Source organism: Cylas formicarius, unplaced genomic scaffold (assembly GCF_029955315.1).
Source record: "Cylas formicarius isolate icCylForm1 unplaced genomic scaffold, icCylForm1.1 PGA_scaffold_6__28_contigs__length_40554024, whole genome shotgun sequence".
In the NCBI taxonomy this organism is placed as follows: domain Eukaryota; kingdom Metazoa; phylum Arthropoda; class Insecta; order Coleoptera; family Brentidae; genus Cylas; species Cylas formicarius.
In genome coordinates, this window is record NW_026844347.1 from 39,261,593 (window position 1) to 39,282,021 (window position 20,429).

General features: G+C 36.9%; 1 protein-coding gene and 1 long non-coding RNA gene across 3 annotated transcripts; one reads left to right on the forward strand and one right to left on the reverse strand.

The window, feature by feature from the left end:
- Nucleotides 1-7,643: 7,643 nt before the first annotated feature.
- On the reverse strand, nt 7,644-8,796 carry LOC132703969 (uncharacterized). Its single transcript, XM_060673545.1, has 2 exons — nt 8,657-8,796; nt 7,644-7,996 (listed from the first exon to the last, which is right to left on the reverse strand). The coding sequence occupies exons 1-2, from the start codon at nt 8,700-8,702 to the stop codon at nt 7,644-7,646; spliced, it is 399 nt and encodes a 132-aa protein (XP_060529528.1). The 5' UTR covers nt 8,703-8,796.
- Nucleotides 8,797-9,121: 325 nt separating this feature from the next.
- On the forward strand, nt 9,122-14,259 carry LOC132703971 (uncharacterized). 2 transcript variants are annotated; one of them, XR_009619195.1, is made up of 4 exons: nt 9,122-9,254; nt 9,315-9,378; nt 9,435-9,763; nt 13,594-14,259. It is a non-coding gene; the product is annotated as an uncharacterized LOC132703971 (long non-coding RNA). The 2 variants fall into 2 exon arrangements; XR_009619194.1 differs by lacking the exon at nt 13,594-14,259 and having other exon boundaries at nt 9,435-10,613.
- The last annotated feature ends 6,170 nt before the right edge of the window (nt 14,260-20,429 follow it).

Genomic DNA, 20,429 nt, shown 5'->3' on the forward strand with positions numbered 1-20,429 from the left:
AGCGATTTTTGTGTCCTATTTAAAGTGTTACACGGAAGCTGAAGTTTTGTAGAAGAACTAATTAGACTACCTTAAGAAGAGGAGTAACTTAAAGGGCATTTTGACAGTGTGCCTCCAGACTAGCAAAATTGAAAAGACTCCTATGGAATTAAAGGCTTGGTTTTGAATTGGAACCGGTAAGTTTTTTCCTTCCATGTAGAACATTCGAATGAATTCATAAAGGCAACAAGTCACAAACGATACCAAACGAACCATTTTTTAGTGCAATCCATGTGAACCCTATCTCGCCATTTCAAATTTGACCTCCCAGGTTGCTTAATATTCTTTCCGGCAGAGGTCTCATTTAGTTCTAATATCGAAAATAGGAAAAGAAATGTCGACACGCCACCTTATCGACTTATCTCTTTCTTTCTAGCCCTCCGAAGTCATTAGAGTTTTTCTTTTTTCAATTAAATGTCTGTAAGTAATTACCTATGTTGGTGACCTTAAATTTCAAAATTAAATTAAATTTTAATAAACCCGTCGCGGTCGATGTATCGATAAAAATTAATCTTCCACAGATTTATTTGTTTCTCTTGATAAGACAAACACTTTTAAGAATAAAATAAATAATGCAAAATCCGTCCGTCCCAATTTCAAAAAAATCAATACAAGACGCTCAAGTGTTTTGTGCCACTTTTTGTGGAACTGGAGCGGCTTAAGCTGGCTAACGATATTTTTTTATTCACGGTACAGTCGTGGCGGATTTACGCCTCCAAATAAATAATAAATCATTATATTTGAACAAATTGATCCAATCTTGAAAAGCATTAAAAAAATTACCCAATTGATCTATAAATTGGAAATATCGTTGTCCTTGAACCAATTAAATTCTAACGGAATGGTCGATTTAGCGAATTCCTTTGCAAGATAGAAAACTGCAGCGGTCGTCTTATTTATATCAGTTAAGAACGCGATACTGTATTGTTTGGGAAAAATTACTCAATTGTTGAATTCATTATGATTTTTATCGTTTCGCTCGAAAACGAGGAGATTAGGTTGCTAGGAAAGGCCACCAAACGGTTTTAGTTAACTTGGGCAAATTTTTGAACAATAAGTGAGAATTTCTGAAAAACAAATCAACAAGAAATTGTGAGAAAGATATCATAATTTCTGACTTAAGTTAGAACTTCTGAAAAACACGTCGGAACTTTTGAGGTCAGAATTTTTCAGAAATATGTGAGAATTTGTGGGAAATATGTCAAAAGTTCTGAAGTCAAAATTTATAACATAAGTCTCTCGTCAGATATACAGATTCATAAAAAATAGGTAAACTCCAAAGTGGTAGTACTAGCCACCAAGATATTACGGATGAGCTCAACATGCCTTATACAAATGTCGCTGATTTCGGAAATACATAATGTTTTAATTTTATTCTGAATTTTTTCATTGATTTAGAAAGTTTTTTTAGGGTACCTAATAAAAATTTTAGGTTAGGTTAGCTTAGGTTTTTGGTTTTTTTTGACATGACGATAACACATTTGAAACCTATTTGGTCGTGGATCCTCGAGGGCGCTAGCTTCACCATCGAACTATATTTTTCGTAGTAGAAACATGATGGAAATCTGACCGAATTTTCAAGTTTTCATTTATTCATTCTAACTCTCTAGGTTTCTGACTTTGTAGGTACGATGAACAATATAAACTAAAGTTTAACAATAACAATTTTGTTAGTAGTAGTGTTAGTAGAAAAAACAAATATATTGGGAATTCATAATACTTTGGTGGCTAGTACCTCCAGTTTAGAGATTGTCCATTCTTTATGATTACCCTGTATATTTGACGTTTAGATTCGCAATGTCTCTTACGAGAGAGCTACGTCAAAAATTCTGACTTGTTTTTCAGAAATTCTGACTTATTTTTCAGAAATTATGACTTGTTTCTCAGAAATTATGACTTGCTTCTCAGCTGCCTTTGTCAGAAATTATGACTTATTATTATTTAGGAGTAGAATGGAATAGTTATGTGTACTCTACAAATTGTAATGTTTGTAGATTATGTTGAGTACCGAAACAAATAAATTAACAAATGTCATTCTAAGGAGAATTGTGTGTTTTAAAATGCGTCGCGACAAAAAAGTAGCACCCATTCCATAAACACATTATTCAAAAATTACAAGTCTTCCCTGGGGTAATGCTCACTTTCGCACAAAGGCCTTTTGTAAATTCAACATGTTTACCGTTGAATTGGTTAATGTTTTTTTGTTAGTTTTTTGAACAGGGTTGGTTTTATTGGTTTTAATTATTATCTAGGTAATAGGAATCTAAAACAAAAGGGAGTTGGGGAGTTTTATTTGATTTGTTTTCCTAATGCATCATTTCAATTTTTATTTAAATTGTGTTGATCTATGACATTGTTATCGCAAATGAGTTTTCACGTTCCTTCACGGGCATCAGAACATCACCAATATTCCACCTACCGATTCCTCTACAACCTTTTTGCTTAAAAGTCCATTCTTTCAAGCAATTAACATTGCTTTAATTGCTTTAATTGTATATAGATGTTATTAATCTAACACAGGCTCAGTTTACTTAGGTATTAAAAATTTGTTGGTACGTATTGATGCATATTCAGTATTCGTTATTTGTTTACGTTGACCTGCTAACTATACTTGGCAAATTAATTATCTTGTCAATGGATATTGTTAGACAATAAAGCTGATTGTTTTTATTAACAGGGATTTTTTGATGATCAAACACGCGCAGGAATTTTTTTTTATCGTTCCAGCTTTGGCAGTTTTGGAGATGTTTAAGAGTTCCAGTACTTTGTTATGGTATAAACCATGAAAATTTTAAAATTGATAATGCTAATTTCCTTTACGTGACAATTTTGTAGAGGCGTTTTGATGCTTTATTTTAACAGAATCTTCGCAATCAGCATTTTAAAATAAATGGATCTGTTTAACTCATCACTGTGTGGCAATATCGTGTTCAAATGAATAATTCTAAAAAGGCGTTTTTACCAATTCGTTGACAGTTCGGAAACAGTGTTAGGATCACGCAAACTCGCACCTATGTGCGCTTCGTCAGAAGATTATCGGAGAACTGTTGCAGGATAGGCCGACTTTACAAACCCGAATATACTAATTTGTGTGTCGGAGCACTAGGGCCAATCGAAATTTGCAAATGGTGTGCGAGCTAGGACCCTGTTTTTTTGTGAAAGAACATTTTCAGTCCTTGTGCGTTCGTTTCCATTTCCCCGGACGCACGTTGTCGACGTGGCGTCGTCTCGATTATTTGTTTTACTCGAGAAGAACTTGACCCCTGACATTCGTCGGACACAAAGATGAAGTGTAAACTTTCCGAAACAATAACCTCGCGGTCGAGCGAGCTCGCACATACACGCATACTATCTCGATTTACCCAGTCATTATTGATTTATGCAAAAATTTCCCTGTAGAGGCGTCAGCCAAAAGGATGTTGTGTCGGAACCGTCGCGAACGAGGTCGGCGCCACCGTAAGACTCACACACCACAACAACGCCAAACGGAGAGAATCGAATTGCGCAAAACGATTATTACAGAAAAGGCATAATATAACCCGACTAGGAATTCTCGTCATTAATATTTATCCATTATGTGTGCGTATACGCGGAACAAAACGTCATTCCATTACACACACAATGTGCTCACCGAGCCGCGACTAAAGATGGGGGGGTCAGCGAGACGACCGGACAAGCGGCCGCGGTGCTAGCAATGGACTAGGGTCTCATACTTTCGTAAGGCCTTGGGTTTTATCATTGCTGATAGAGAATGATCTGAGTCATTGTAAATATGTTTTCTATTGTAGATGAGTCTGCTCTAAATTCTACTTGCCCCTCCATTCGGGCCCTCCTAAGAGGCCATATTCTTCTAAAATTTGTTTTAGGAGCTTTCCGTATAGTTTACTGAAAGTGTTTGTCACTAATATGCATCTATAGTTTGAGTTTTTTTTGGCCAGGACTGGCGTAATCCATCCGATTTTCCATATTAGGGCTACTCCAAATGCTTGTCACTGATGTCCATCGATTGTGTCTTTTTGCCCCTTTTTATGGATTGGCTTACACCATCGAAAGGGTTTTCACTGACATGTATCGATGGTTTGGCCTTTCTTATGAATTGGCTTACATTATCCCATTTTCCATGAGTCTGGTATTAAGTCTTCTCCGAGTGTTTTCACTAATATGCATTGGAAGTTTGTGTCTTCTCCGAGTGTTTTCACCGATATGCATTAATAGTTTGTGTCTCTTTGCCCCCTCCTCCAAATCACTAATATGCATCGATAGGGAGTTGCTTTGCCCATTTCTATGAATTGGCGCACACCATCCGATTTTTCATGGGTCTGGTATTACGTGTTCTCTGAGTGCTGTTCATCTAGTTTGTGTCTCTTTGCCCCTTCTTCAAATCACTAATATGCATCGTTAGTTTAGTCGTTTGGCCCCTTTTTATAGATTGGCTCACACTATCCGAGTTTCCATGAGTCTTTTCGCCCATATGCTTCGATAGTTTGAGTCGCTTTGGCCTTTATTATGGATTGGCTTACACTATCATCCAATTTTCCATGAGTCTGGTATTAGGTCTTCTGCGAGTGTTTTCACTGATATGCATTGATAGTTTGTATCTTCTCCGAGTATTTTCATTGTTATGCATTGATAGTTTGTGTCTCTTTGCCCCCTTCTCCAAATCACTAATATGCATCGATAGTTAGATTCGCTTCGCCCCTTTTTATGAAGTGACTTATATCATCCGATTTTTTATGAGTCTTGTGGTAGGTCTTCTCTGAATGCTGCTCACTTATATGCATTGATAGTTTGTGCCTCTTTTCCCCCTTCTCCAAATCACTACTATGTATCGATAGTTTGAGTCGCTTTGGCCTATTTTATGGATTGGCTTACACCATCCGATTTTCCATGATATTAGATTTTCTCCAATTCCTTTCACTAATCTTCTTATCTTCGGTGAGACTGGCATTAGGGTTTCTCCAAGTACTTGTCATTGATATGCCTCATTCTATTTTCCGCTTCCGCATTTCTATATGCTTCTTGTTGCTGATACACCTCGATAGTTTAAATATGTTTACAATGTTGAAGTTCTGCAGGGGACTACATGTTTTCTTATTTCTCAGTGGCTTTAGTACTTTATTTGTTTATTGACTTGAATGGGTTTTCTAACATGAAAATTGAGGTCTGCAAGTAGATATAAACAAAACTCAATATGTATACGTAAGAGGACCTCCGAAAGTTGAATGGGACGTTGTTGAATATAAATATATGTAAAAAGAATAACATCATAAATCGCTTGTACATACAATGGATCTCCAAATCGAAGTCTGCACGCAACATCACGCAAAATTGAGGTCTGCAAGTAGATATAAACAAAACTCAATATGTATACGTAAGAGGACCTCCGAAAGTTGAATGGGACGTTGTTGAATATAAATATATGTAAAAAGAATAACATCATAAATCGCTTGTACATACAATGGATCTCCAAATCGAAGTCTGCACGCAATATCCGAAATGAGCGAGAATTATTTCCAAATAATTCAGTATCTGAAACTTAAAAAAAAAGAACCAACGTCTAAAAATTCTTCCAATCAAGTATACAAGTATAAAATTTACACGCTAATACCGCGATATCAATTGTACAAACATATAGCTTAATAAAATAGATAAGATTAGTTATTAATCGAAAAAAATAACGTAGCATCTATTCCTTAGGAAACGTCAATCTACAGGCAGGCTGTTGTCCAGTTTTTGCGTTCATCGTTCATGTGTCTCACGTGAAGGGTCAAAAACACCTGGATTATGCAACAAGTTTTATAAAGAAACACTATAGTCACTAGTTTATTAACGAGAAGAGGTTTATTAACGTGTTGCTAAATCTATTTTTTCCACGACCAGCTGCATTTTTGCAAACCAGCACGAATATGGTCAAAATGGTCAAAAGTAGCTACAATCTATCGAAAACATCCGATCGCTCCCAAACCCGTGACTAAAATACCAGTAAAGCTCGAACTAGCTCACTACGGTCTTTGATGTGTTTAGAGTAAAGGCTAGGAAAAGTTACTTTAGGAACTATTAAAGAAAAAACTTAAAATAAAAATTAAATGTTTTAGTTGTCAAAAAATCGTAAATATTTTTAACTTTATATTGAAAATACATCTAGTTAATTTGCATATATTTTATATAAATTCTATCAATTCTTTAAAGTAGTTCTCCATAAAAAAAAAGAAATCTGTCAAGTGGAAATTTTCTGTCTGACGGAAATTTGAGAACTTGTTTTGACATTTTAATCTGGAGTGCAAAATTAGTATATCATGCAACAAGTGCGGTAAACGGCATTTAACCCACGAGTTTATTTTACACGAGCGGAGCGAGTGTTTAATAAACGAGTGACTTGCCGCACGTGTTGCATACTATACTTTTTCTACGACCGTTAGTTTTTGGGCACATTTTCGCAAAACAATACGAATACATTCACTGACATGAAAGTCAGAATTGACAAACGTCAAAATTCAAGGTGTGGGAAATATTTCCGAAAACATCCGATTGCTGCCAAACCCGTGCGGTAAAATCCCGGAAATATTCGAAGTAACTCGGATTTGTGGGAAAGGAAATTGACGTGGTAAAGTGACGCTTCCCGCACGCTAGATCGGTGTGTAATTAGGTATTTTACAGACGGGGGTAGAAAAAATAATTTTTGATATTTTAGAGCTTCTTGAATATTTGTGTCTAGCATTAATAAGTGTCACATTTTGAACAGCCGTCATATTTTTTTTCTTTAGTTCCTTAATATCATCTATCAATATCGTGGAAAAGACACGCTCGTGTGCTGAGCAATTAATTGTTTTTGAACATACCGTGGGATAAATTAATTATGTTTTTCGCTCGTGTCCTCTTCAGTTGATTCCAGCAGTAAGGTTGCTGCATGCTGAGAAGTGTACTGTCTGAAAAAAAAACATTTTTTTAAATTAATTTTCAATAAATTGAAAAAAATGAGTGGAAAACTGTTTTACTGTTACTTTGCCTTGAGTTATACTAGCACTATCTTTTTTGAGAAAGAAAATTGAATGGAAATGTTGGAACGCGAAAGCAAAATAGAGGTTGAAACAAACCATTATTGCCAACGTTTATATTTGACGTTTAATCCGGATTAAAACGACATCAGATTTATATCGGATCGGTTAATCCCGGAAGGTTTATTTGATATATTATGCGTCTTAACGGTAAATGTAGCAGTATATTTGTCACTAATAACATGAAAGTAGATGTATAGTGCCGATATAAGCAACAGAAACCGTACATAACCTCAATTTCCTAACCCCCCCGCAGCGGGGGCCCCCCGCGCGTGGCGTCCTAGTGTCCCCCCTGTCTACCAGAGTGCGCTCCGCCCCCCACCCAGCTTGTGTAGTGTCCTGTTTTGCCCCGGTTCCGCCCGTCGCTGCTAGATGTCGCCAGCTTGTGTAGCGTCCTGTTTTGCCCCGGTTCCGCCCGTCGCTGCTAGATGTCGCGCGCTCCGACCGTCGTAGGCCCCCCCGGTAGAGGGCGGTGACGGTGCGGCGCGGTGACGCGGTGGATCGGGAGGATAATTAAATAAACTTGAATTTTAATACATTTTATTTTATTTATAAAATTGGTCTGGCGAGGAGTTTCTTCTTCTTTTTATGTCGATTCAGTCGACCATCCCATTGTTCCTGTTCCTTGCGTTGTTCTTCTTCCCGTTCCCGGAGGAAATCTAAATACGAAGTGCACTCCTCGCCGTCCCACTCCGTCGACCACCCACCCGGGTACTCCTGCTGCTCCTTTGTTTCTTTTGATCCACCGGGTTGCTCCTGCTGCTGGTGATGTTCCCTTGTCGTTTCATGTCGTACCGGGAATTCTAACCCCCGGTACTCTTTGTGTGATTTGAATATGTGACGCCCTAAGCGATGCGCCAACATAATATGCGACTTGTTATACGGACAAACCGCGATTTTTTCTAGAACAAAACAAAGTATGATATGTAGCGTTTCCTATAAAACACACATTTTTTTTTTTTAAACAAAACTTCCAAAAAGGGGGGTTATCAAATAATTTTAAAAATTGTTTTTTAAGTTATACGCGCATACTAAAATTCACGTTTCAATTCACTGTCATTTAAATGTAAGTGTATTATTGTCAAAAGGGCAAACTGCAATTTTTTAGTACAAAAAATAAACAAAAATATGTATATATTTCGCGTTTTCCCCATAAAACGCACATTTTTGAAACAAAACTTTCAGTAATTTTAAAAATTGTTTATTTTTTAAAAGCCAAAATTCCCTATTCACTGTCATTTAAAAGATATTAAAAACGCTCAATTTAATTCGATTATTATTGTCAAAAAGGCAAACTGCAATTTTTTAGTACAAAAAATAAAACATTTTTGAAACAAATTTAAAAATTGTTTATTTTTTAAAAGCCAAAATTCCCTTTTCCATTCACTGTCATTTAAAAGCTATTAAAAACACTCAATTTAAATCGGTTATTATGCAACGTAAAAAAGATGAGTATCATATTTTAAAAACAGGTAGAAACTAACCAAAAAAGTGATAACCCAAACTGAAACCCACAAGAAAAGACGCGCACTGTATAAAGGTAATTAAAATATAAAACTTACCAGTTGTAGGGTCGTAGGGAAATGGACATCGCACTTCTGTATTCATTGCACTGAATATAGTCTATAATACACATGCAACGTATTTATACACATGCACTCCCTTCCATGGTTGAATTAAAAGTCGAAAGGTCTTCTACCCACAAGCACCAACGCCGATTTGAATAGACGCGATGTTGTCGCCAGACAACCGTGCAGGTAGGAGTCTCAAGGTCAACACGCTTTCACACGGGAACGCAACCGTTTCGGACGTTGGACGAACGTATGTTGCCGCAAAAGATCAAGGCCAACTTGCTTTCATTTTTTACAATCTCCGTATGGGATGTGGAATTTCAAAACGCGCCGAGTCTAAATGTCAAGTTGTTTTGCTTGTTGAGAATAATAATTAATTGCCCCCTTTATATTTGCTCCGTGGGATTAACGTAATGGGAAAAATTTGTTGCAACGCATGTGGAGGTGTCTTCGTTTGTTAACTTTTAGAAAGTATTCTCGCACCGTATAAATACATCTCATTTTTCTCTGTTTTGTCAGTAGTTGTTTTTGGTATTATTCGTGCAACGTGGAAGCTAACTTAGTGGTTTGGTGTTCGTACAAAAAAGCAGTAAGTACCTTTTTTATTGTCTTATTTTAATTCTTTAACATTTGTTATTATTTTATAAAGGTCCTAAAGATCATCTTAGTACTCTCAACCCGTAACCGCAAATAGAATAGCAGCAATCTTAAGCGTAAGTTTTTTTTATTTTTTTAATTTTGAGATAAAATAATTAATAATAATTTATAGATGGACTTAAGTCAACTGAATCAAACCTGTCTTGCAGAAGGTGATTTTGAGCAGCCGATTGTCAAACTGCATGAATTGCCGATAGGCGTTCCGTTTAAAATTACTAGAGCCAAAATTGTTAATACAAAATTTGGCAATTCCGTGTTGCTGCAATTAGAAAATTCCGTAGTATTTCTTCCTACTCGCGTGACAGAAGCTTTCCGTCCGAGACTAGAACACTTTGCGTCGGGGCAGTACAAACTGGTCTACGAGGGATCCAAAGATATTGGAAAGCCCAACTCTTTAAAGAAATTCAAAATAATTCAAAATTAATCAACATATTATACAGGGTAAGTCTTATTTACTGTTATATATTTAATAAACCACGATGCGCGTAAAGCAGATCATTCATAGAGCGCAAATCTTAATTTTAACCTTACAAAAATTAAAAAAGCATATTTCCGACAAGTTCACTCTTAGAGATAGTGATGTGTGGCTTAGGAGACTAAATAAAAATATTGAATCTTGCAACCAAATCGTTTCTAACGAAAAGGATTTATCTATTGGGTTAAAAAGAAAATTACAAACTACAATTCAACATCTGAAAGCTATTAGAAAAATTATTCTTAATTATCAACATAAGCATTTTGGATTGGGATTACAAAGTAGTAGCCGCGAGACAAACACAAATGAAATGGTTGTATGGGAATCGGTAGCGTCGTGTTTCCAGGGAAGAGTTCAGACTGGTGTCATAATTAATTTACTTCATAAAGATTTAATTCAATTTTTAAACGATTCTCGTCCAATATTTCAACAAAAAATTAGTCAAATTTTAAAGAAATTTTTATTGCTGAAAGTAAATACCACATTTTGCGGTGAATTTATTAAGGCAAAAAATGATGTCCAAGGCGAAGTTGATGTTAAATATCTGAGTACCGGAAATGCTGTAGTTGATTTAGGAACAGAATTGAATGATTGGTTTGTTGAAAATGTGCAAGATAAAATTTTAAATCAAATGTCAGAGTTTCAGGAACGTGATTCCGGGTGGGCTTTAAATAATATTATTTATTTAGAGATTAACATTAATAAATTTGAAATGGGTAACGGGTCATCCTTCGTTGAGTTGCCTAAAGAAATTGCGAATAAAAGGGCTTGTATTAACATTAGAAATGACGATCAAGCGTGTTTTTATTGGTCAGTTGTATGCGGACTCTTTCCAGCACGTTTTCGTCAGTATTTACCCTCTTCATATCCATACTACAAAAGTGTTTTGAAAACTGAAAATTTACAAACACCTATGGAAATGAATAAAATAAGCAAATTTGAAAAAGACAATGATATTTCCATCAATGTTTATATCTTAGAGCTTAATAAAAATGAAAAAACTAGTTTTTATTCCGTGTTACCTGCACGATTAACAAAAGAAAAACGCGAAAAACATTCAAATTTGTTGTTAATACAAAATAAATATTATCCAAAAGTTAATGATTTTGATCCTGATCCGCAAGATAATGATTATGAAGAAATAAAATATCACTATTGTTACATTAAAAATTTGTCTCGATTAGTTTCCTCACAGCTCAGTAAATATAATCACAAGAAATACATTTGCGATAGGTGTTTGAATTATTTCAATAACGAAACTCGTCTACATGACCACGAAACAATATGTTCCAGTTTCAATGAGTATAAAGTGTCTTTTCCCAAATATGATTACGTTGAATTTCGAAACCATATATATAAACAAAGGACTCCGTTTGTAATTTACGCCGATTTTGAGAGTCAATTGAGAAAAGTAAATTTGAAAATTTCAGATAAAACCTCGAAATACCAAAAGCACGAAGCTTACAGTGCTGCATATTACTTTAAATGTTCTTATGATGATTCAATATCATTTTTCAAAAGTTATCGTGGTCTAGATTGTATTGATTGGTTCGTGGAGGAAATATCTAATTTATCAAAATTTGTTCGTTCAAAATTTAAGGATATTATACCAATGGATAGTGAAATTAGTCTAGATCAAAGGTCGAGTCATTGTCATATTTGTGAAAAACCTTTTTTAAAAGAAGATGTTATTGTTCGTGACCATGATCATTTTACTGGTAAATTTAGAGGTTTTGCCCATCAGGCTTGTAATTTAAATTTTAAAAAAATATTTGTAGTGCCCGTAGTATTCCAGAACCTTTCTGGATACGATAGCCACTTCCTGCTTCCGGTTTTAGCAAAAAAAAGCTATGTATCCATAGTTCCGGTTAATAAGGAAAAATACATCTCTTTTACATATTTCGAACCTGATTATAACATAAAATTTAGATTTATAGATTCGTTTAGATTTTTGGGAGCATCTCTGGATAATTTAGTTTCCAGTATGGATAAAAATGAACTATATATTTTAAGAAAAGAATTTTCCGATCTCGACGAATCAAAATTAAATTTACTGTCGCAAAAAGGTATTTTTTGTTACGATTACATCGACCATATAGACAAATTAAATGAAACAACTTTACCCCCGATTGAAGAATTCTATAATAAATTAAGTGAAAGCAATATTAGTGAAGAAAAATATTCCCACGCACAAAGTGTTTGGCAGTCGTTTGAAATAAAAAATTTAGGCGAGTATTCAGATTTGTATTTAAAAACCGACGTTATTCTTCTGGCAGATATATTCGAAAATTTTCGAAAAACTTGTATGGCAACACACGTTTTGGATCCGGCGTGGTATTTCAGTATGCCCGGGTATACATGGGATTGCATGCTTAGATTCACAAAATGTCGTTTAGAACTTTTGCGCGACATTGACCAAATTATGTTTATCGAGCGGGCTATACGAGGTGGAATTTCGGTGTGTGTTGGTAGATATGCGGAGGCCAACAATAAATATATGCCCAACTACGATTCATCCAGGGATGATTCCTATATCATGTACTTTGACGTCAATAACCTCTATGGCAAGGCCATGTGCGAGCCTCTTCCTTACGGAGGATTCGACTGGATGTCTCATCAAGAGATTGATTCATTTAATGTCATGAACATTCCAGATGAATCTTCCCAAGGATATATCCTAGAGGTAGACCTGGAATACCCGCAGAAATTACATGACACACATAGAGATTTTCCATTTTGTGCCGAACATCGAGTGCCCCCCAATTCAAAGTTACCAAAACTAATGACTACTTTGTATAATAAAGAAAAATACGTCATACACTATCGCAATTTAAAACAGGCTCTCAAAAACGGTCTCGTACTAAAGAAAATTCACAAAATATTAAAATTTAACCAATCTCGTTGGTTGAAATGTTATATCGATCATAATAATAAATTAAGAACCCAAGCAAAGACAAAATTTGGTATAAATTTATACAAATTGTTTAATAATGCCGCTTACGGTAAAACAATGGAAAACATTCGCAAGCATCGTATTGTTAAATTTGTTAAAGCGTGGGATGGTCGCTACGGTGCGAAAAATTTAATTTCTAGTCCTAGATTTCACAGTAGAACCATACTTGATAACAATTTGTTGCTTATAGAATTAAAAAAATCGGAACTTTGCTTTAATAAGCCACTTTATATTGGAATGTCCATATTGGATTTGTCGAAAACGACCATGTACGAGTTTCATTATAATTACATGCTTCCAAATTTGGGTCCCGAAAAATGTAAAATTCAATACATGGATACGGACAGTTTCATTTATAATATCAAATGTTATGACGCATATGAAAGCGTTATTAAGGCCGATTTAACAAAATTTGACACGTCTGATTATCCTAATGACAATCCCTATAATATACCGCAAATCAACAAAAAGGTTTTGGGGTTGATGAAGGATGAGACTAATGGCACCATCATTAGTCATTATGCGGGGTTAAGGTCGAAAATGTATACTTTCAAAATTTTAACGGGTTCGGTAGTTAAAAAGTCAAAGGGTATTCAGTACAATATTGTAAAAAATAAAATTTCATTTGATGACTACGTAGAATGCTTAACAAATTTTAGGGAAAAGTACGCCACTCAACGAACCATTCGTTCATACACTCACAATGTATTTAGCATCGAACAAACAAAAGTTGCCTTGAGTCCTTTAGACGATAAACGTTATCTTTTGCAGAATTCATATGAAACGCTTCCGTGGGGACATTATAAAGTGCCGTAATTATTTTTTAATATATTTTTGTTACAGATTATGGTCAAACAACTTACATTAGAAAGCCTTTGTATTATAACAATTTGCGAAAATATTAGGTGTAGTGCTGATTTTTTGCTTGAGTCACCTTTGCCTTGGAAACTAACGATACTAATATTTAAATATTATTCGAAATATAGATGGAAGTACCTTAAACAATTAGCGCTCCAGTCTGATGGCAATTCTTTATTAAATTTAGAATTCATTCTGTTGAATAAGAGATTTGGATCGTCTTACAGAAATAGCATTTTGGCAACTCCAACCATTGATTTTGACGGAGAATCCGCTTACTGTTTATGGGTCAGTTATTACAGGATAAAATATTCGGAAATTTTAGTTTGTAAATCTTGTCACTTTATATTTCAAGTAGTTAAAAAATTTAAAAAGAAAAATTTTAGACTTTTATTGGATCACTATCATTTACAGCTGGATATAAATAATTTGAATGATGTATATCACGATAAACAATTTTGGTGTCAAAGCTGCTTTGAAGAAGTTTTGTTCACTGTAGAAACTGAAGATGAATGTAATTTAATGCTTCACGATGAGAGGAAATATGGAAAAAAGTTACGCTTTTCTGATAGTCCATTGAACTATTAATACTGTGGTTTTATTATAACATATGTAACTGTAGATAAGACTTTTATGTATTGATTGTATTCCATTGTATTGCAACAAGAATAAACATGTATATATTTAGACGCTATTTTCTTTTTTACCACCACCACAACACCGCATAATAATTACACAGAAGTTTGTAATTGTATAATTTATTTATTATATACATTATTACTATTTTACAATTTCGTTAAATGCTAAATTATTAAATTGTTCTAGTTTTCTTTTGCACTCTTGAGCTTGCATCCGCGCCACTTGCAAGTCTGTATTAAAAAGCGCAATTTGTGTTTCAATTTCGTTGATATTGCACTCTAATCCCGACAACTGAGACGCCAAGTTTCTTTTTAAATTGAATGCCTCACAAATGACACTTTTTTCTCTACCGTCCGTGAACACTTCGAGCCAATCAGCGGATGACGTTGGAGCTGCAAACGCTTCACTTGTGGTAGTTTTCTTCTTCTTCTTGCGGGATACGACCGACGCACTTTGTTTTCGTTTGGTCGCAGATTTTTTGGTTTGTTGCTCTACAGGAACGAAGCTGGACGGGAGCACTTCTGATGAAGGAAATTGCAACTCGAAATTTTCCAATAAATTATACAATTCGTTGGATGTCACAATTTTCTCTTGAGCCATCATATACACGTATTTATGTCAGAACTTCTAAATCGAGACTAAATTTATTTCAAAACGTCTACGTTGTCTACCCACGAATCGTGCGACTTATCCAATCCCAACCAGCGCACGAGAACCATATTGCCTCGTCTGCGCAACACCTTTTCGACGAGATATAAGTCCGGGTTAACTGTCTTCTGCAATTCTTCTTCATAAAATCCGCCCATTATGGGTTTACCCTGCATATCTTGAAGCAAATACGTTACGGGGTTAGTAACCCGTACTTTAACAATTTTAAACAATTCCGTGGTCCAATTCGGTGTATAACCTTTGTTGAAAACGTGCTTGACTTTGCTGATTCTAACGATGTCGCCGACTTTAAGTTTACGAGGACCGAATATTTTTATGCTACTATACGCGGTTTTCAAAATTCTCTTTTCGTTGCTCTTACTCACATCGATGGGTTTCGTACCCGTCGTTCTATGTTTTGTGTTATTGTATTCATCAACGATAGAGGCGAGCACATCGATCCATTTGTACGTCCCGCGTAAAGAAAAATGTCGAAACAATTTCTCTTTGAGGGTACGTATCACCCGTTCGACAATTGAGGCCTTTTTTATGCTATACGTACTATAGTGGTTAATTTTATGCTTATCCACAAGTTTCAGAAACGTGTCGTTGTAAAATTCTTTACCGAGATCCGTTTGCAAGTTTTGAGGGTGCCGTCCGTCCTTGAGAATTTTGGAAAACGCCTTGGCGACTTCGACCCCGGTTTTGGTTTTCAACGGGCGACACCATACATATTTTGAGAAACAGTCTATCACAACCAGCACGAATTTAAAATTTCTGTTTTGTTTGCTGTAGCGATCTAATTGGGCCAGATCCGCTTGCCACAGGTCATCCATCCCTCGTATTATAGTCCGGCGGCGAGCATAATTTCTGCGTGCCGGCTTGTGCAGTTCTCGAACCAGTTGTACCTTCTCTTTATTCATAATGTGTGTTCGGTTGCGATGGAGGATTTAAAACCCTTTGTTTCAATACCTTCATTATATTCTCATTTTCGTTCGTAAGTCGCTCCATTTTGGTTACAATATCATGAAATTGCTGTGACAAAACGGCGACTTTTGTCATGTGCTTTTCCAAATCTTTCTTTGCGCTCATTTCGCTTAGCTTTTGGTGGAAAACTTCGCGAAACTGCATAATTTCATTTTCGAGTGTAGTGCTACTCATTTTCAGTTGTTCTTCAAGACGCGAGAATTTAGTTTTGTCTTCAATTTGTAATCTTTTCGTGTACGCTTCGAGTTTCTGTCCAATAATCTTTCTCAATGCAATTTTTAATAAATTACTTGTCTCATCCACATATTTTTTGTTAGCCACGTCACCGTCATCGCTAGGCGTTTGGACATTGCAAATTTTTAAATTGTTCATATTGACGTTTCCGTCTGGCATATAGTCGAGGGCGCTTCTAATCACAGTATTAGTGAAGGGTCGTCGCAGCGCGCTAGAACGTCCAAACTTGTCCAGACTCATCGTTAAACTAACGTATAAAACCTGATTCTTTTAGCTCTTCAACGATTGAAACTATTTCGTTATCATGAGACGTGTTGCCTGCGTGTTTCGACGCGATTAGTAATTTCAGACGCTCTACGAGTTCATTGACGTCGTCCCAGTATACATATTCAGTAGGAGCGTCATTATAACGCATATTATAACCTTGACCGCTGTACGAGTACGAACGCGACTGAGATTTTATTAAGGGTCGGATGACCTTGGTATATTTTGGTACAGTCGATGCGCCTTTCAGACGTCCGATCGCGTCCCTGTGCACCTGGGTAGCCTCCATTATTTTTTTATATTGTGCCAAATCGTCTTTTGTGTATGCTATGGGATCTTTCAAAAACACCAAATTATACAAGCCGCGGGTACCGGAATATCTCTCGCCGTCTACAATAATATCGCCAGATCCTTGATGAAAATCCAGCGATTTATTGCCGAGAAACCATTTGGATGATATTTTGTCGTAAACGGGTCCGTAAACAATATCGGTGTCGGGCGATTTTACCCATAAATTTTGAATATATGAATGGGAAATTTCTGGATATTGTTCCAGGTATGATTGAAGGGATGCGTTGGCCACGCTCGATGTGTCAAACACATCATCTTCCTCCTCATCGATATTTTGCATCTCAACGCTCTTATTGGGATCCGGCGTTTCCTGAATTTCTTCCATAGGCAAAAATGATACGTTAACCTTATTTTTTGTTTCTTCGTTCGGTTCCTTTTTGTGTTCCCGCTTGACACCTCGACGTTCAGTTTTTATTTCTGCCGGTGACGGTGATAGCTTTATTTTTGCTATACGTTCTAGCGGCTCGCTGACGGGTTTGAAAAGCTTCCGAATTGACGCATCCTCTTCGCTCTTACCCAATTTTAATGTTAAATACTTCTTTCGAATAGATCTAGACAACTCGTTTACTTTTTTTTTTAGCGCCGCGTCGGCGATGTCGGCGGACGTCGCCTTCATGACTGTTTCTATCGACAATTAAATATCGACTTTTATATATTTATCGAAACCCTTGCGGTAGCGTCCGTTTTTTACGTCGAAATCTTTGACAATTATCAAACAGCCGTACTTTTCTTTCCAGCACTCGGAACAAATTTGTTTAAACGTGTCGTATGAAACGTCGGGTGAGACATGTTCATCATAAACGTGACGTAAATTCATGTCATCCTGTTTAAACAACGCGACAATATTGCAATTGTCACGTATCAATTGCTTGGGTACCTTGGAGTATGTCTGACAGAGATAAATAGCGTCGATGGCCTTGTGTCGGCACATCGAAAAATACTCGCGAATTTTATCTTGCTTGTCGCACGCCACGTCGTCGAAAATAAACAGAGAATTCTCTTTCGCGTCGCTGGGGTCGATTATCGAGTCTCTTTCACTGTAGGGATAATATCCAACTCCTTTGACATTGCTCAATACGCGAGATAACAGTTGATATTTTGGTTGATACAACGACTTTGAGTAGACGTAAACATTTTCGAAACTTGCCCCGTTGGGGTTAAAGAGTAGCGCTAACATGGTGTTGGTTTTGCCGCAACCGCTAGGTCCGCAAAACACCGCCCTAAATGAATTGGGTAGCAGTTGACCGTGTTTGCTTTTGTTAAAGAAACCATCTCCGCAAACCAAATCTAAATTATCGATGGGGAGCTTGAGTTTCTGCTGCACCACCCGCATGACTACAATGTTTATTCGAGACACCTCGTATATATATATACGACACAAGCAATTTCCTTTAATTAGTATGTTATGCTTCGCGTCCGGAAGTGGTCTCGTTAACACGCTTATTAACAAGTTACCTTTTGAAGTACACATTCCGGGTTACCAGTTTTGCGGTCCCGGTACAAAATTGGAAAAACGCTTGAACCGAGGCGATAGCGGGGTGAATCCTTTGGACGCTGCGTGTAAGGTACACGACATTGCCTATTCGCAAAACAAATCGTTAGACGAACGTCATAAAGCGGATAAAGAATTGGAAACGCGTGCGTGGCAGCGAGTAAAATCTAAAGACGCAAAGTTTGGTGAAAAAGCTGCCGCATTCTTTGTCACCGCGACTATGAAAACTAAACGTAAGCTCGGTATGGGTCAACAACGGCGTCCCTCTGTTTCGTTTCGACAGGGTGTCGTGAAAAAGGTTCGCAATGCATTAAAGAAGAAACAATTGTTTCATATCGATAACCCTAAAATGCTTAGAAGATCGGCACTGGAAGCGCTTCGAGCTGGCAGAGCCGCTGTAAGAAAAGCGGGAGGACGTAAAAAAATTAGGGTACCTAGAATTATACCGTTCGAATCAAAATCGGGCGGTATTTTACCACTTTTACCGTTATTAGGAGCGCTAGGGGCTTTAGGTTCGCTCTCGGGCGGAGCCGCTGCTATCGCTAAAACTGTCATCGATGCGAAAAACGCACGAAAGAAACTCGAAGAGGCCAACCGCCATAACCGAGCTATGGAAGAGATTGGAAAAAAGGGATCGGGTCTATTCTTGAAAAAGAGTCCGCGCGGCGGATTCGGTCTTTATCTGAAGAAACAAAAAAACTCCCAATAAAGCTACCCAGAAGGGCTCTATACGACGTCGATTTAATATCTCTAGCGCGCAAATTAAAAATTCCTCACTTCAGGGGTGTTTTTATGCGAGATAGTTTACCCCGTCGAATCAGATCGCAAGAATGCGGAATCGTAAATTTGGATGTTCGTCGAAATAGAGGAACCCACTGGGTAGCATACAAAAAGAGGAAGGGAAACGATGTTGAGTATTTTGACAGTTTCGGTAACCTTAAACCACCCGCGGAACTTGTTAAATATTTCGGCAACAGCGCCAATATCTACTATAATCACGATAGATATCAAAAGTTTACGCAATACAATTGCGGTCATTTGTGTTTGCAATTTCTCTATAAAAAGGACTGAAATCGCGGACCTATAAGCAGTCAACATGTCGATCATATTTACGTTAAAAGGGAACACGTCGACATTATCCATCGACTTTGTCAATCCGCTGCAGTTGGATGAAGATGTAGAGTACGGTTTAGCGCTGATTGGATTCCACTCTTACAACAACATTCCCAACATAGATAAGGGTTCGAATAAATTTTACTACTTCGATGGTAACAATAAAGAAAACGTAATTGAAATTCCGACCGGGTCCTATGAAATTAGCGACATTGAAACCTACATTAACGAACATCTGCCAAAAAATAAGGAAGAGAAGAATACGATCCCAAAGTTAATAGAGGAGATATCAATCAAACCCAACAATAATACGATAAAGTGTGAAATCTACAGCCCCGTATACGGGGTAAACTTTAAACAACACTCGGACAGTATCGGAAAATTATTGGGGTTTTCACAGAAAATTTTGGAGCCCAATATTATGCATTCCTCAGATTTACCCGTGGATATAATAAAAGTGCGAACGATACATGTAGATAGTAACATAACGTCTGGAGCGTTCTACAACGACAGACCTTCGCACACAATTTACGAGTTTGCCTTGTCCGTCGATCCGGGGTACGCCATCGACGAAACTCCTAAATATCTAACGTACTTGCCAGTAAACAAACGACAAATCTACAACATTACCCTACAGGTTCTGGATCAAAATTTTGAGTTGGTTAATTTCCGAGGTGAAGAAATCATCATTAGATTGGAACTTAAAAAATTAACGTAATGTTGATTTTCAACTCAATCGGAGACGCTGGTGAATATAAAAAAGCGAACATCCAAACGGTAGGGTTAGTAACAAAACCGAGGCGTATCCGTAAAGGTCGTCTTACATTGAGCAACAAACAATTTCTCCGATCACTGGGCTACGATGTTATCGAATCAAATATTCGACATACACAGAAAGCCAAAATTTGATGAATCTATCCAGCGCGTGGAGACCCGCACCTATCATCCCTTTGTGAAATCTTTTTTGAACAACGACACCATTGAGATCACGATCAATCAAGGAGATGCCTGGCTGCTTATGTACGACGCTGCTATTTGCATTAAGGGATCGCTGAAACGTCTCACGGGAACCGACCAAGTGCAATTTGTAAAC